Source organism: Trichomycterus rosablanca, chromosome 19, assembly GCF_030014385.1.
Source record: "Trichomycterus rosablanca isolate fTriRos1 chromosome 19, fTriRos1.hap1, whole genome shotgun sequence".
NCBI classification, from domain to species: Eukaryota; Metazoa; Chordata; class Actinopteri; order Siluriformes; family Trichomycteridae; genus Trichomycterus; species Trichomycterus rosablanca.
In genome coordinates this window covers 12,901,446-12,920,636 of record NC_086006.1, presented here as the reverse complement: position 1 = coordinate 12,920,636, position 19,191 = coordinate 12,901,446, and the positions used below count along the sequence as shown (strand labels likewise).

General features: G+C 40.0%; 1 protein-coding gene across 1 annotated transcript in view; it reads left to right on the top strand.

Annotated features, from left to right (window-relative positions):
* Positions 1–19,191, top strand: part of znf512b (zinc finger protein 512B) — a 50,884-nt gene that overhangs the window by 8,599 nt on the left and 23,094 nt on the right. The window contains exons 3-5 of the mRNA XM_063016048.1: positions 10,197–10,276; positions 12,862–12,990; positions 16,497–16,702. Of these exons, the coding sequence (XP_062872118.1) occupies positions 10,197–10,276; positions 12,862–12,990; positions 16,497–16,702 (415 nt within the window). The remainder of the gene's footprint in view (positions 1–10,196; positions 10,277–12,861; positions 12,991–16,496; positions 16,703–19,191) is intronic.

Below are 19,191 nucleotides of genomic sequence, written 5' to 3'. Positions count from 1 at the left end.
CACCCCCTAATTAAATAATGTCAGTGACAGGCAACAGATCTGACATCAAGTTACTTTAAAGTGATGCTTTTAAAAGTGCTCCATTTGCTTCAGGAATAGTAACTCAAAAAACAAAGTGCAAATAAGTAGAATCATGTGGTTTTTGAAACTGGGACATTACCAGCAGGTTTTATAACATCTTTATGATGTCCAGTTCTAATGCCTGCATGCTAATTGCTTGCCAGTTTTCTTTAACCGATGATCAACCATCATTAATTGATGGTTATCATTTTATCAAAAGTTTTGTGTCAACACAGGTAGCATGGCAGTAATGTAGAACAGTAACAGGAACATGTAGATTTTAAACAAAGAATGTTTGTAGCTAAACAAAGGTGGAGGGGTGCCAAGAGGAGAGAAAGAAACCCTGAAAGAAGCCCCCACTGAAGTGTGTAAAGCAGCGTTTAACAACCTTTTTTGCACCACGGACTGGTTTTATATAAGATATAATTTCACAGACCGGCGGGGATGGGAGGATTTAATATTACTTAATAGTAGTGCTCACAAACGATGTAAAATGAGCTGCAACAAGACGCTGCTCCCACCTAGGGGTGACAATAAGACAATAACACCTGAAACAGAAGCAGTGAAAACTGCTTTCTAGCAATCTCTAATTAGTGTGATTGCAGAATGCAAGCACACTATTGTTATTGTTATTTTCGTTTTCAATATATTATTGCCATTCCGCCCGTTTTTTGTCTCCCTTTCTTCGTCCGCAATTTTCGAGATATCGACCCCGTTCCAGTGCCAAATCGTCCGGCCCATACGGGAATGGACTGCTTGTATACAGCTTTTGGATCGAACCAACACTGTGGGCACAGTGCCCGTTTTAAGGTGCCCGTTTTAAGGTGCCCGTTTTGCCCCATTGACTCCCATTCATTTTGAAACAAATTTCGAGCTATAAATGCCGTTCCAACTCTTGATGGACCGGGTCATTAATTAGCGCCCAAATCCAAAAAATCATCTGGATACGCCCATTTGTGTGGCATTTATGCCCGTTTTTGCCCGAATTTTGAGAGAAAAATTTTGACACCTTTGGCCTTCCATAACACGTCAACGTGATGACGTAGGCAACCACCTCGGACTGTTCCGAAAAAGCAACATGGCTGCCGATTTGAAAACGAACTTATTTTGGTCTGTAACTAAAGTATTAGTGATTTTTAAAGTAAAAATGCTGCACAGAATGAAATTATACTTCAGTTAGACTTGGCAGTGAGCGTCAAATCGATCGCGTTGCAACAGAAAAAAAGATATTTCTATCCGTTAGCTTCAAGGCTAACGGATGCATTGAAATCAATGGGAATTGCTAAATGCTAAAAGAGGGACCGAAGTCTGAGTGCACTATGCCTGAAAGCTGTAAATGAGACACAGCCGATCATAGATTGCGCAATACCATGGCCCCTGCAGTGATAATCACATGTAAATGAATGAGTACTGATTTGTAAGCAGTACAAACGTGCAGAAATGCATTTTTTTACAGGTTTGGCTTTTCAAACACACCCAGAGTGAACTTGTGCTCACACCACAGCTTGTGCACAGATACAGTGGCCTGTCTGGGAGAAAGTATTCACACCCCACGCACCGCACCACTTCTAAACACATGCGCACCCCCAACCTGCGCACGCTTGCCGACCGCCACACGGCAATCACACTCGCATTTTCTCCGGAAATGCACTCTCTAGTTAGTGTGATTGCAGAATGCAAGCACACTATTGTTATTGTTATTTTCGTTTTCAATATATTATTGCCATTCCGCCCGTTTTTTGTCTCCCTTTCTTCGTCCGCAATTTTCGAGATATCGACCCCGTTCCAGTGCCAAATCGTCCGGCCCATACGGGAATGGACTGCTTGTATACAGCTTTTGGATCGAACCAACACTGTGGGCACAGTGCCCGTTTTAAGGTGCCCGTTTTGCCCCATTGACTCCCATTCATTTTGAAAAAAATTTCGAGCTATCAACGCCGTTCCAACCCTTGATCGACCGGGTCATTAATTAGCGCCCAAATCCAAAAAATCATCCGGATACGCCCATCCTTGTGGCATTTATGCCCGTATTTGCCCGAATTTTTGGACTAAAATCTTGACACCTTTGGCTTTCCACAGAACGTCAACGTGATGACGTAGGCGGCATCTTCAGTCCGTTCTGAGAACAGAAAATGGCCGCCGCCAAAAAATCTGACTTATTTTGGTCTGTAACTAAAGTATTAGTTATTTTTAAGGTGAAAACACTGCACAGAATGAAATTATAGTGCAGTTAGACTTGGCAGTGAGCGTCATATCGTTCGCGCTGCAACAGAAACAAAGATATTTATATCCGTTAGCTTCAAGGCTAACGCATGCATTAAAATCAATGGGAATTGCTACATGCTAAAAGAGGGACCGAAGTGTGAGTGCCCTGTGCCTGAAAGCTGTAAATGACACACAGCCGATCATAGATTGCGCAATACCATGGCCCCTACAGTGATAATCACATATAAATGAATGAGTACTGATTTGTAAGCAGTAAAAACGTGCAGAAATGCATTTTTTTACAGGTTTGGCTTTTCAAACACACCCAGAGTGAACTTGTGCTCACACCACAGCTTGTGCACAGATACAGTGGCCTGTCTGAGAGAATGTATTCACACCCCACGCACCGCACCACTTCTAAACGCATGCGCACCCCCGACCTGCGCACGCCTGCCGACCGGCACACGGCAATCACACTCGCATTTTCTGCAGGAAATGCACTCTCTAGTTATTAGTGTGATTGCAGAATGCAAGCACACTATTGTTATTAGTGTGATTGCAGAATGCAAGCACACTATTGTTATTCGTTTTTTCGTTTTCGTATTTCGTTTTTTGTCTCCCTTTCTTCGTCCGCAATTTTTGAGATATCGACCCCGTTCCAGTGCCAAATCGTCCGGCCCATACGGGAATGGACTGCTTGTATACAGCTTTTGGATCGAACCAACACTGTGGGCACAGTGCCCGTTTTAAGGTGCCCGTTTTGCCCCATTGACTCCCATTTATTTTGAAAAAAATTTCGAGCTATCAACGCCGTTCCAACCCTTGATCGACCGGGTCATTAATTAGCGCCCAAATCCAAAAAATCATCCGGATACGCACATCCGTGTGGCATTTATTCCCGTTTTTGCCAGAATTTTTGGACAAAAATCTTGACACCTTTGGCTTTCCATAGAACGTCAACGTGATGACGTAGGCGGCATCTTCAGGCCGTTCTGAGAGCAGAAAATGGCGGCCGACAAAAAATCTGACTTATTTTGGTCTGTAACTAAAGTATTAGTGATTTTTAAGGTGAAAACGCTGCACAGAATGAAATTATAGTGCAGTGACACTAAGCAGTGAGCGTCATATCGTTCGCGTTGCAACAGAAAAAAAGATATTTCTATCCGTTAGCTTCAAGGCTAACGGATGCATTGAAATCAATGGCAATGGCTAATGCTAAAGGAGGGACCGAAGTGTGAGTGCACTATGCCTGAAAGCTGTAAATGAGACACAGCCGATCATACATTGCGCAATACCATTGACTTCCATTCATTTTTTTTAATGGTTATTTAATGGTTATTTCTATAACCTTTATTAACCTATACGAGCCCCATTCACTTCCATTCATTTTTTCAAAGTTCGAGATATCAACGCCGTTTCAACTCTAAATTGTAAAGCCCACTGATGTAACCCCGACTCAGATACAGCATGGGGACTCCAACCCACGCCCACCTGCCACGCCCGGTTTTCAGCCCCATTTTCTTCCATTCATTTTTTGAAAATTTCGAGATATCAACGCCGTTCCAACTGTAAATCATCCGGGCAGTTAATGACACCCCAACCTGGATACAGCATGGTCATACGCAGCCCCGCCCGCCTGCCATGCCCACTTTTTTAATATTTCGAGATATCAACGCCGTTCCAACTCTAATTTGTTTAGCCCACTGATGACACCCCGACTTGGATACAGCATGGTCATACGCAGTCCCGCCGCCTGCCACGCCCACTTTTTTAATATTTCGAGATATCAGCGCCGTTCCAACTCTAATTTGTTTAGCCCACTGATGACACCCCGACTTGGATACAGCATGGTCATACGCAGCCCCGCCCGCCTGCCACGCCCGTTTCTGAGACGTCCGGATGTCGACGCTGTTCCGACTCTGAGCCGTCCGGCCCGTTGACGCTGCTCCCAGCTTAGATACGGCGTTCGGATAAGCGCGCACGCACGCCGACCGGCACACGGCAATCACACTCGCATTTTCTCCGGAAATGCACTCTCTAGTTGTTATTTTCGTTTTCAATATATTATTACCATTCCGCCCGTTTTTTGTCTCCCTTTCTTCGTCCACAATTTTCGAGATATCGACCCCGTTCCAGTGCCAAATCGTCCGGCCCATACGGGAATGGACTGCTTGTATACAGCTTTTGGATCGAACCAACACTGTGCCCACAGTGCCAGTTTTAAGGTGCCCGTTTTTCCCCAATGACTCCCATTCATTTTGAAAAAAATTTCGAGCTATCAACGCCGTTCCAACCCTTGATCGACCGGGTCATTAATTAGCGCCCAAATCCAAAAAATCATCCGGATACGCCCATCCGTGTGGCATTTATTCCCGTTTTTGCCCGAATTTTTGGACAAAAATCTTGACACCTTTGGCTTTCCATAGAACGTCAACGTGATGACGTAGGCGGCATCTTCAGGCCGTTCTGAGAGCAGAAAATGCCGGCCGACAAATAATCTGACTTATTTTGGTCTGTAACTAAAGTATTAGCGATTTTTAAGGTGAAAACGCTGCACAGAATGAAATTATAGTGCAGTTACACTTAGCAGTGAGCGTCATATCGTTCGCGTTGCAACAGAAACAAAGATATTTATATCCGTTAGCTTCAAGGCTAACGGATGCATTAAAATAAATGGCGATGGCTAAATGCTATAATAGGTACCGAAGTGTGAGCACTGTGTGAGTGCACTATGCCTGAAAGCTGTAAATGACACACAGCCGATCATAGATTGCGCAATACCATGGCCCCTACAGTGATAATCACATATAAATGAATGAGCACTGATTTGTAAGCAGTAGAAACGTGCAGAAATGCATTTTTTTTACAGGTTTGGCGTTTCAAACACACCCAGAGTGAACTTGTGCTCACACCACAGCTTGTGCACAGATACAGTGGCCTGTCTGGGAGAAAGTATTCACACCCCACGCACCGCACCACTTCTAAACACATGCGCACCCCCGACCTGCGCACGCCCGCTGACCGCCACACGGCAATCACACTCGCATTTTCTCCGGAAATGCACTCTCTAGTTCATTCTTTCTGTGCGGCCCGGTAATTAATAGCCCATGGACCGGTACCGATCCGCGGCCCGGTGGTTGGGGACCACTGTGCTAAAGGAAACAAATTCAAAGGCTCCAAGCCTTGGGGAAATAATGTTTTGTTGAATGGGGCAACAAAAAGTTAATTTTGCTCCTAATCACAGTTGTAGTCACTTTAGTTTTACCTGACAGGACTTGACAGGTAGGTGGGTCTGTTGACCGGACCTGACAGGTGGATGGGTCCGGTGACAGTAATGGAGAGCACAACAAACATTTTGTCAACATCATAGTCCCTGGAATGGGACTAGCAGGCAAAAACACAAGGACAATCCATGTTGTTGTTCAAAAAATGGGAAAAATAAATGTTTTCCTTTGTTATAAGAAATTTGTTTTTGTTTGTTTTTGAAATTTGTAAATATTTTCATTTAGAATGCTGAATTGGTTCTAGTCATGCTATCTTTATTCAAGTTATTTTTTTAAATTACTGCCATGTTTTTAGTTAATAAAAGCATAATGCATTAAGCTGTGTATGTGAAAGTCATCATGTTTTTTTTCCAATATTTTTTGGGACTTTTTGGGGGGGTAATTTTGTCGGTTAAAGCTTAACTATCAACTAATAAAATGTACCAGTTAAAAGAAATAAATTGAATGTGCATTCCTAGTTAACACAGTCACTGATTTGATATGGACATCCTTACAGAACGTCTTTTATGCAAGTAAGTTGTACAGTTTATTAAATGGATTAAAAACAAAATTGTTGTGCCAGTCAACATCACACACAGACACATCATAAAATATGTTAGTAGAACACTTTGGGGAATCAAGTGAAATCCAATCTCATACCAATTCAATAGCTAAATAAATAGAGATATGCAGTTTAAATAAACAATGTATGATAAACGATTAAGTTAAATATGCTATAATATAATTAATATACAGTTCTGCAAAAGTTTAGGCAGGTATGGAAATATGCTGCAAGGTAAGAATCCTTTTGAAAATTGAAGTGTTAATACTTTATTTTTGTCAGTTAACAAAATGCAAAGTGAATAAACAAAAGAGAAATTTAAATCAAATCAATATTGGGTGTGACCACCCTTTGCCCTCAAAACAGCATCGACTCTTCTAGGTACACTTGCACATAGTTTTTGAAGGAACTCTTTTCTAAACTAACCACAGATCCACAGGAATTTGGGTTTTAATGTAGATCTGTGGATGTAGACTTGCTCAAATCCTTCTGTCTCTTTATGTACAGTTGTGTTCAAAATAATAGCAGTCCAACATCACTAACCAGATCAATCACTGTTTTTGGTAGAAATTATATTTATACATGGCAAAAAACTTACTAGTAGGTGTAATAAAGTAATAAAAAACCAACAGACCCAACCATCATGACATGCATGCTGCTGATTCTGTGTAATTGAATAAGTAACTAAAAGGGGCGTGTTCAAAATAATAGCAGTGTAAAGTTCAGTTAGTGAGGTCATTCATTCTGTGAAAACATGGGTGTCAAACAGGTGGCCCTTATTAAAGTATAAAAGCAGCAGATGTTGTACATGCTGGTTATGGTGCAAATGGGTCGTTCCAGACATTGTTCAGAAGAACAGCGTACTTTGATTAAAAAGTCGATTGGAGAGGGAAAAACATAATGAAGTGCAGAAAATTATAGTCTGCTCAGCTAAAATGATTTCAAATGCTTTAAAATGGCAACCAAAACCAGAAAGACGTGGAAGAAAATGGAAAACTACCATTCGGATGGATTGAAGAATAGCCAAAATGGCAAAGACTCAGCCAATGATCAGCTCCAGGGAGATCAAAGAAGGTCTAAAGTTTCCTGTGAGTACTGTGACAGTTAGAAGACGCCTGTGTGAAGCCAAGCTATCGGCAAGAAGCCCCCGCAAAGTCCCATTGTTGCAAAAACGACACGTGCTGAAGAGGTTACAATTTGCCAAAGAACACATTCACTGGCCTAAAGAGAAATGGAGCAACATTTTGTGGACTGATGAAAGCAAGATCGTTCTTTTTGGGTCTAGTGGCCGCAGACAGTTTGTCAGACGACCCCCGAACACTGAATTCAAGCCACAGTACACTGTGAAGACAGTGAAGCATGGTGGCGCAAGCATCATGATATGGGGATGTTTCCCATACTATGGTGTCGGGCCTATTTATCGCAGACCAGGGATCATGGATCAGTTTGAATACATCCAAATACTTGAAGAGGTCGTGTTGCCTCATGCCAAAGAGGAAATGCCCTTGAAATGGATGTTTCAACAAGACAATGACCCCAAACACACCAGTAAGCGTGCAACATCTTGGTTTCAGACCAACAAGATTAATGTTATGGACTGGCCAGCCCAATCTCCGGACCTTAAACCAATAGAAAACTTGTGGGGTGACATCAAAAATGCTGTTTCTGAGGCAAAACCAAGAAATGCAGAGGAATTGTGGAATGTGGTCCAATCGTCCTGGGCTGGAATACCTGTTCACAGGTGCCAGAAGTTGGTTGACTCCATGAAACAGATGTGAAGCAATTCTCAGAAACAGTGGTTATACAACTGATTATTAGTTTAGTGGTTTACAGGAAAGCTAAATATTGAAGCATTTTTCAGTTTAAACAGTAAATGTTTGAGTTTGTAAAGAAAAATGCAGACACTGCTATTTTTTTGAACAGCCTAATATTCCCTTTTCTTCACTTTCTGTAAATTAATAACACATTTGATCAATTTTAATTCATGTTTTGATTTGGAAAAGAATGTGCAGTGTTCTCAATGCATTTGTGTGTATGAAAATAAAAGCTATTATAAGAATTCTGAGCTTTATTCACTTTTTTAAACACACTGCTATTATTTTGAACACAACTGTAATCCCAGACAGATTCAATGATGTTGAGATCAGGGCTCTGTGGCGGCTGTGTCATCACTTCCTTGATGATAATGCATAATGGAAAAGTGTCTGCTGTCTAGAACACCTTGCTTAATAGAACTTTGTCAGTTACATCAGTTTTTTACTGAGTATTGTGAATAGAAAGTGTAGGGTTATATTTCTTGTAGTCAGCTGTAACTCCTTATACCACACCCCTTTCAGTTCATGCCATGCATCATCTCCCAACAACAGATCAGGGATAAAAGTCTAAAACTAAAAAAAAAAAATACAATCTAAGAGTCAAAAGGAAGATCTGAAACAATTTTTTTTTACTTTAATAATATGTACTAAAATTATAAAACTAAAAACATGAAATCTGATAATAAAAATATTAAATATACTTGAAAGTGAAAATAAATGTATCCAAAAGAATTTCAGATTCAAATCAAAATTATATTTAAACAAATATAAAAAATGACTTTTACCCATCAATCTACACTTAATTAAAGTGTAATCATTACACTTAATGAGTCAAAAACTCAATCTCTTGTGTACAAAAGTATTCAGATCCTTTATTCAAGACTTTTGAAAAAAGCAATTTTGGCAGAAATTACAGCTCAGTGTACATTATATCTGCCAAATACCATATTTTACTAATGTTTTAATAACATTTGATACTTTAAAGGTTTTAATTCTGAAATAAAATGTTTTTTAAAAATTGTCACTCATGTAAATCTAATTTTGAAGGTTCCTTTAGCCATGAATTCAAAGATGTAACTTTCTGTAATTTTCTGTATCCCTTCTAGTCATCACCCTTCATTATTCACAAATGAGCCCCTTATTTAGGGTAAGAAACATGCATTATTAATAACATGAAATGTTGGATCAGTGACTTCTTGTGAAATCCCAGCATTTCTAAAATATTGCAATATATATTGCAAAAAAAAGATACTGCAATGTCATTTTTAATCACATAGTTGATCTGTTTTCTGTGTTGCAGAGTTAGAGGAATTGTCATGTCAATTTTGTTAGTCTATTGGTTTGTCCACTGCCATCATGTAGGTTGGGCCTAGGCATTAGATGAATCTACTTGTCTGGAATTGCACACTCGTAAAACTTAGTGTGGCCATAGAGATCGGACCAAAGTTGAACTGTAAACCGCATTATGCATGTCATCCTGTTTGTCAGCTGAGTCTGCTTTTACTGTGTCAATAACTTTAGAATTCTTTGTTCGTTTTTTAAAAATAGAGAAATTACATATGCCCATGGAGTGCAATCAGCAGAACCTCAGCATTAGAATTTAAGCTTTGTTGTACTTGGATTGTATTTATTAATGCTAGCCAATAAGGAGAGGTTCAGGCTAGCATGTGCCCCTGCCAACATGTACAGTCACTGGCCGCTTCTTTTCAGTGGATTCTCACAGACAGCCAGACCAAATCATCCATCATTGTGCAGGCCCCTTGACCAGGCAGCAGAGGTCACATTTCTGCAGTTGCAATAATGAGAAATCCTGGATCTTCCTCAGGCACAGCCAGTTGTGCCTGTTAGACACCCAGCCAGGTCAATAGGACCCCTGAGATTTGAAGCTCAAGCTCTCTGTGGTGATGGAATAGCATATTAGACTACTGATCCACCTTAGCTCCCTTAATCAATTTTACTAAAATATGTACAACAATTATGTACCGTTTACATTTATGGCATTTAGAAGACAAAAGCCACCTACAAATGTGACGAAATAGAGATTGAGGGTTAAGTGCCATGCTCAGGGGCAGGGGCAGCTTGGCTGTTTACTACTGTTTACTAGTCAACTACCTAACCGCTACGCAACCACTGCCCACTGTACCAAGCTTACTGGTAATTTGCATGTTTATAACATTCAAAAATAAATGCACTTGCATCTAATCAAACAGTTTAATAGTATGACATATCTTTTACTGGACTGACAGTTTCTAAATGGAAACTATTTCCCTGTGTTTGCTTGCTTTGTCTTAGGTAATTCCTGCAAAGACAGGTCAGACAGGAAGAAAAAAGGCCGTCCTCGCTTGAATATGCAAGAGCTTCGAACTATTCCTGTGAGTCCAAATCACTACTCATGCTTAGTTTTGTTTACATGTTTTAGGTGACTCAGATTTAACAGTGGTGTGAAAAAATAATTACCCCTTTCAGGTGTCATACTAAATAATTTCATATGATAAAACATATTACACCAAGGGAACTTTAGCTCAAAACACAATTTCATATACCACCTAGTTTTGGGAAAAATGGTTAGGAATCATCCGGGTACTTTTTTGCAAACGTCAGACAAGCACTGATATTTTTTGTATGTGTTTAGTGATTCTTTTAGGACTTTTTGTACGAGTTGTCCCAGATCCTTTGGAGAAATTTCAGCAGGTCAACCAGTTCTAGGTAAAATAACAACTGTTACAAGCATCTTCCATTTGGAGATAATGGATTTACAGTTCATTGTGTGGGCTCTCGAAAGTTAAGAAACCTTTTTGAAACTTTTTCAAACTGAACATTATAATGAAATCTGAAATTTTCTTAGATTGTGGTATAGTGTTTTCTGTCAAAACTTAAAATCAACTGCTTGACAATAATGCTAAAGTTTAAGTGAAGTCAGTGTTATATACAGTGGTTTTTACAATGAATATTATCTCAAAGCAGCTTTGCAAAAGTCCATTTCAAAAAATATAAAAAGCCAAGCACAGCAATGGCAAGAAGCAACTCCCTGACTACTATTAAAGGGACTTCTTGAGTGGTCTATAGCATAGTTAGATTTATTACACATTTAAAGCAGGATTAAGAAGACAAAAAAGGTTCTGCCTCATATATGTGGGAAGGTATATGTTAAAAATACCTCAAGGTTAAAAATGGAGGATGAGGTTAAAATATGATAGAAAATATTCATAACGTAGTCACAGACTATAGTATGAGTCTCTGACTTCCTTAATTATAACAGCATAACTAAAAGGGAAAACCAGAAGGTACTATAGTCATAAAGGATCTGTCAGGACAGCAACCCCACATCCTGAACGCAAATCTCATAAGGAGCATTAGGTAGTGCTGATGACCATTTCTGCTTTCCAAATAATTAAATTTCACCCTTTAAGATGTCCTTTAAAAACACTCCTGAGGTTTACAACTTAAAAAATTTCTGGCGCATAAAAGTCTGTCTCCCTTATAATTTCAACGTGATGGAAGCAACCTGCTGATGCTGACTGTATACCATTGCCTGTAAAGCCAGAATTAAATTATTATTTTGCATGATAATAGTTATTTTTTGTATTTAGTTACTTTTGAGGTACAACTAGCACTGTTTTATCACCCAGTTGGCCCTATTGCAAGAGGATAGTAAGTGATATTTGGTGATTATTTAACCAGAACCTCTAACATGTACAAACCCAATTTCTGGAATTAATACATTGCTCAAAGAAATTAAGGAAACATTAATCATCACAGTATAACACCAAATTTATTAAACTTCAGGGATATCAATCTGTCTAGTTAGGAAGCATAAGTCATTGTGAATCAGTTTCACCTGCGTTGGTGCAAATTAAAGTGACAACAGGTGTTCTAGAGAGGCAACAGCAAACAACCCCCAAACAGGAAATGTTTTTTTAGGTGATGACCACAGACAACTACTTTTGCCCTATCTATCCTGATTAATTCTTCTTTAGTTTTGCATTTTGCTTGTGTCTTTGTCATTACTGGCAGCATGAGCGGGTACCTGCAGCCCTTTCAGGTTGCACAGGTAGTCCAGCTTTTCCAGAGTGGCATATCCATTGCAAGAAGGTTTGCTATATCTCCCACCACAGTCTCAAGAGCATGGAGGAGATAACAGAACAAGAAGAGCTGGACATGGTCATAGGAGGACTTCAACCCAGCAGCAGGACAGACTTCATGAGGACCCGATGTCTTCAAGTGGGACCTGTGCTTGAAGCCCAACATTGTGCTACTCAGTTGCCATTTGCCAAAGAACACCAGAATTGGCAGCTCTGCCACTGGCACACTGTTCTCTTCACAGATAAAAGCAGATTCACACTAAGCATGTGTCGGATGTGAAAGAGTCTGGAGATGCCATGGTCAGGTGTCCGAATACTTTTTGCCATGTAGTGTATATCATTACGAATCTTTTAAACTTATTTCTTAGTGTTTTATCAGATTTTAGTTTAACTGTAAAAGCCATTAAAATGAAGCTTGTAGGTTACAAATATAGTTGTTTTAATGGCTGCTATGTCCCTGGTTTGTATAAATGTTTGTTTTAAAACCACTTGCACTTGGGATGCTACGAGTCCTTGCTTAAGAAGCTGTTATGGGCAATTAATGCAGTATTTCCTGCCTTAACTGTTGTTGTACATAAGATATAAAAACACACCCCTTTACATTGGCATCAGTTCTACTTTTCTTCAAATATGCACATCTTTTTCAATGTATTTAATCTGCATCTATATTATTAAATGTATTTATTTAAACCAGTTGCTGTAATGTTCTGGTTTTTTTTTTTTTGCCTGATTGTTTTGGCAATGTACAAGTTCATAGACTTATTATTTCCTGAAAAAATATTACTAAAACTGGTCCTAAACTGATGTGTAAAGAGATTTGCTAACAGTAGCTTGTGTGTGTGTATGTGTGTGTGTACATGCTTGTCTTGCTGTAGGCTCATATGATGATTCAGTGGAAAGAGGAATTTAGGACTCGAACTCGTGTGAAGTGCCCAAGTCCAGGCTGCTGGCTTGAGTTTCCCAGTATTTATGGGCTTAAATACCATTATCAGCGTTGTCAAGGGGTAAGTTTTTGGTTTTGCTAAAAGTTCTGTTTACAAGGTAAAAGCACAATTTGCAGGTAAAAGGGTCTAGACACTTCGTGACACTAGACACTTACCATTCGGTTGGTCACCCCAAAACACTATTTAGTTATTATTTTTGTTGTAGTTATTACAGTACTTACAATGTGTTATATTGTTATCTTTCAGGCAGTTCTTCACATATTTCCATAATGGTTTCTTTTCATAAGGCCTTGTCAATAAATTCAATGTATGAACGCCATTGCTGTCTTTCTTTGGGTTGGCCAATAACAAGCAACTCGTCCCAGATCCTTCTTGGTTTACCTTCGCATTTTGCGTAAAGTTTCTTCACTTTAGTCCTCACTTTACTCTTAACTGTAACCCGAGAATTTCTGGGGTGCATGCTTGCCTTGTAACTTCAGTTTCATTTTTTATCAATGGGGATTTAAACAAAGGCTATCTGAACTTGGGTACCATCAAAACCTATGCCAATCCAGGTGAGGCCCATTGACATTGACATTGATTTGGTATAACAAAGGCTATACAACAAAAGCACCATCAAAAACCACACACACCCAGGTGGAGCCTACATGCTCAATAGCTGGACCAGGGGGGGCTCACACTGACATTGATCTGGGGCAGCAAAGATAATCTGAACCACAGCTGCTGGAGGGTGCATGGGAGAGGATCCATAGAGCGAACACTGCGATCAATCGAGGTGGTCCCACAGATTTTCATTTGGTTCAAGTCTGGGGAATTAATGGGCCAGGGTAGTACTTGGAAGCTCTTTCTAGCTGTGTGACATGTCGCATTGTCTTGCTGAAAGATCTAATCCCCCCCAGGGAAGATAATCAGCACGTATGGGTGTACATTATCTTACACTTCACAATTGCACAGTTTCAGAAATACTGCTACCCTTGCCCTGAAAGCCAATAATCATCCCTTTTACCCATGACAGCAATGAGGGATATGTGTGCAGACAGGCTATTGCACACTTTATATACGAAACGTGACTTCTTTCATGAGCTATGAGCTGCCGCCATCGAAAGTAGGAAGTGGTCATAATAATGTAACTCAACAGTGTATAAACACTCACATACCTAATCAAAAGTCTTAAACCCCACACATTTAGAACACCCTAGCAACCACTTGTTTTGTCATAGTAACCACATTAAATACCTTACTAACCACTTAGAATACCATAGCAACACTTTACCAACACCCTAGCATCCACCAGAAACATCATAGCAGCCACCTGGAATACTTGAGCAACCACTGTAAACCCTGTGGCAGCCACATAAAACACCAAAAGTATTTACCCCACATACAGAACACTTTAACAACCACCTGTATAGCTTTAGCAATGTCCCTGTTATACCTTAGAAACTATATTAAACACCAGTTAGAATGTCATTGCAACCAAATGAAACACCATCACAACCACTTTGTAATGCTTACAAAAATCATTAAAATCCCTCGATTGTAGAAGACCACAGCAACAACTCCTATTGTCATAGAAACCACCTGGAACACCATATCGGCTACTTGCTATGCAGTATTAACCACCTACCAGCACCCCACTGACAACATAAAACACCACAGACTACAAACCAACACCTTAGCATCAGCGGTAGCTGTGATAGTTGAGCCGTTAAGGTACTGAGCTAGTATTTAGAAGGTTCTTTGCTTTAGCCCCAGATCTGCCAGGTTGCCACTTTTGTCCCCTTGAGCAAAGCCCTTTACCCCAAATTGTTTGAACTACATATGGTAACAATTGTCGCTTCAGATTAAAGCGTCTTCTTAATTCCATAAATGTGAATGTAAACTTGGGTAATCATAGCAACCACCTACAATGTTATTGAAACCACTTGTTAACACTCACCAAAATATTTAACCCCAACTTTTGGAACACTGTTACAACCACTTGTATTGTCATAGCAATAACCTTAGCCATACATTAGCATAACATAGCCATGCCTTAGCCACCACATCGAACACATTAGCAACCAACTGGAAGACCCTAGCAACCACTTTTGTTGCCATAGCCATTACATGATGCACGGGTGGCTAAGTGGGTAGAACTGTCACAGCAAGAAGGTCCTGGGTTCGATCCCCAGGTGGGGCGGTCTGGGTTCTTTCTGTGTGGAGTTTGCATGTTCTCCCTGTGTCTGCGTGGGTTTCCTCCCACAGTCCAAAAGCATGCAAGTGAGGTTAATTGGAGATACTAAATTGTCCATGACTGTGTTTGATATAACCTTGTGAACTGAAGAACCTTGTGTGAAGATAAACTACCGTTTCCTGTCATGAATGTAACCAAAAGTGTAAAAACATGATATTAAAATCCTAATAAACAAACAAACAAACATGATGCACCCTAGTATCCACCTGGGACACCTCAGCAAGCACCTGACACATTACAGTAATCACCACCAAACACTTATGAAAAGTATAATTTAAAAAAAATATGAAATGTAATTCTATAGCAGCCACTCCTGTGATTTTAAAGGTAACATCTAGCAACCATGCAAATTTATAGTTAACATTTAGCTAATTCAAATCTTTTTATTATCGTGCTTACAAAACACTATATTGCTATCCTTAACATTCTTTTTATGATTATTATTATTCACATTTGTGCGATTAAAAACGCCATAGCAACCATTTTGAATACCATAGCAACCATTTACAAACACACTAGCAAACACATAAAATACTATAGAAACCAGCTATCATCACCCTTTTAATCATCTGGTGTACCACAGCAACAGTTAACGCCATTCATGCAACCACCTTGAATAACATAGCAGCCTGTTACACCTTTTTTTCTTTGCTTCATGGTTTTAATTTTTATTCTTCCACACATATGTGTGATTGATACAGCCCAAACCTCTTAATGTACAGACACCATTTTAAGTTTGCTACACAATCAAATTGTGAGCTGTGCTATGTATTTTTGTGGATGATACAATTATTTGTTGGGTGGCATGGTGGCTAAGTGGGTAGCACTGTCACCTCACAGCAAGAAGGTCCTGGGTTCGATCCCCAGATAGGACGGTCTGAGTCCTTTCTGTGTGGAGTTTGCATGTTCTCCCCGTGTCCGCGTGGGTTTCCTCTGGGTGCTCCGGTTTCCTCCCACAGTCCAAAGACATGCAAGTGAGGTGAATTGGAGACACTAAATTGTCCTGTGTTTGATATAACTTTGTGAACTGATGAATCTTGTGTAATGAGTAACTACCCTTCCTGTCATGAGTGTAACCAAAGTGTAAAACATGATGTTAAAATCCTAATAAACAAACAAACAATTATTTGTTATGTAAAGATTTACATTTAAAATTTTAAATGCATTGACAGAATGTTTAAATTTAAATGTTTAAGTTTAAATGCTTTCAACCATCCTGCTATGGATTGCTGTTTTTTCCAGGGTGTGTTTCAACCTTGCAACCACCTCAATGATAAGAATAAATTGGTTACTAATGATAAAATAAATGAACTTTGTGTGTGTGTGCCAGGAAACCATAGAGAAGTTAAGTCATGGCTGCCCTTATTGTGAGGCTGCATTTGCCACTAAGCTGCGCCTCCGGAAGCACAAGCTTTGGAATCATCCAGAGAAAGTCAGCATGGAGAGCACAGCCACAGTAAACATGAAGTTTAGGGCGAAGCCAAAGGCCAAACTCGGTCTACAAAAAGACTCAATAAAAGTAAATGTCAAAAGAAGGTAAGATGCTCACTGTTATGGCCTGGATTTTCACCTTTAATGCCAACAAATGTTATTAGAACTCCTATTAGTTCGTCTTGAATAGCCCAACTTGATCTTGTGTTGAGAATACACATTTAGGGAAAGTCTTCGCTATTCGATCTTAGTTTAAACTGCAATACAATGAGTGTGGCTCACACATGACTCGTATGTTTTCAACTGTCATTTTATTTATCACATTATTAATCTTACTTAATATTTACACAGCAGAAAAAAGAAATTCCCAGATAACCTCTTTTATAACTCACTTAATGATGGATGGAGCATACCCAAATAACCCAAATGCCTCGAAAACATGATGAGGTCTGTCTTCCATTCATCCTTTTGTCTTACCCATATGAGGTTATTGCAGCTGCATAGAGACTCAAGGGCCAAATTTATTAGCATCAAGGGGGTTCTTGTCCATGATTTTGTTTAGACCCTAATAATTGATGCAGGGATGCAAGGGCCCATCCTTTATCCCCATGAAAAGGAATTGTTGCCTCTACAGGTGAGTTGGAGGTTTGGATGAACCGGAGGACCAACAAATCTCTGATGTTCTTCTCCTTGGCCTGCTTATTGGGCTTGGAGAGACAAAACCTCCTTGCCTGAGGTGGACCCTGGATGAGGGTTTATGGCAGAATTATAGGGCATGTGGGGAAGAAAAAGTTGTGCCTTGCACCAAGTGCTCTTGCACTGCAGATATTTCCTGCTTTTCCCAAATCAATAAAGGCTTTCCAGCAAGAATTTAGGCAAGAGCTACTCTAGGAAGGACCTTTGAGTCATATCCGTTCCATCCCTCTTCCTCTGATGGACCTTGTCTTTCGGGGGCTGTTCAGGACAAGATAGATGAAAGTGCCCTAACCCTCCACAGTACAATCACTTACATTCCTGCATATCACAAGCTTGATCTGAACATAATGAGAACACTAGCATATACGAAGTGGGGAGCTGCATTCCCTATACTGATGCAACTCTACAAAGCAATAATACAATCTAGACTGGACTATGGGTGCCACATTTATGGAGCAACAAGAAAGTCCTACTGGCAACCAATGAAAACAGTCCACCATCAAGGACTAAGGCTGGCCCTGGGGGCCTACAGGACATCACCAGTAGACAGCCTATGCATTGAAGCAAATGAGCCACCGATCCACATCAGATGGCAACAAATTGCTTTAAAATATGCAATAAAAACATACTGCAACAAACAAAACCTGGCATACCAATCCATCTATGAAAATAGGTTTCAACATATGTACGAGGCGAAACCCAACTTCATACAGCCTTTAGGAATCCGCATAAAGGATGATTTGAAAGATTTAAAAATAAACATGTATACACTTGCAAAATCCCAAGAACCGCTCCCCCCATGGAACCCTCGGAAACCAAAGGTTATTCTGTCACTCGCAGAAAACAGGAAAAAAGGAACAGAACCAATGGAATATCAGGGAAAATTCCTTGAACTAAGAGAAAAGCATCCAAACCACAGAACAATATATACAGATGGATCCAAAACAGAATCACACGTCGCAGCAGCGTTCTTTACTGCAACACACAACCACAGCATCCGTCTCGCAACATTCTGCTCCATTTTCACAGCCGAAGCCTACTCGATATTAATAGAATACATTCAGAAAGAGAAATACAAAGACTTTCTTATATGCAGTGACTCAAAGTCTTGCCTACAGGCAGTGGACTCCATGGACACAAACAATTCAATAATAACCAAAATTTTGATCAAAGACAAGGAACTGAAAGATAAACAATACAATATAAAATACTGTTGGATACCAGGACACTGGAATACAGGGAAACGAAAGAGTGGATAACATCGCCAGATCGGCCAGAAGTCAGGACATAACCTTTCTCCCCATCCCAGTCACAGATACCATCCCAATAATAAAAGCCTTCATAAACACAAAATGGCAAGAGAAATGGGACAACCAAACCAACAACAAATTCCAAGAAATCAAACCTAACATAAAACCGATAGGTTACAAGATGGAGAACCGATACCACCAAGTCATCCACACAAGGTTGTGCATAGGACACTCCCAATTGACGCACAAACATCTACTTACAGGAGATGAACCCCCTACCTGCCAGAACTGCAACGTGACCCTGACAATTAAACATATACTGATTGAATGCCCTAGCCTGCAACGACCAAGACAGCAACACTTCCGTGCAGACAACATCAAAAATCTCTTCGAAAAGACCTCACCAGGGAAAATACATAATTACTTAACTCACGTCAAACTAGTACACTTTATGTAATAAAAGAAATGATGGGAGTACCAAGCCACACCCCGCCCTCTAAAAACTTTATCAACTTTATTTGAAACAGAAACTTCACATGCCACGTATATAGCCGTAATCGTGCTGACGTGGCAATAAATCCCAGCTATCATCATCACAAGCTTGATCAGAAGCAGGTTAAAAATTTACCATAAATTTGCAGTGAACTT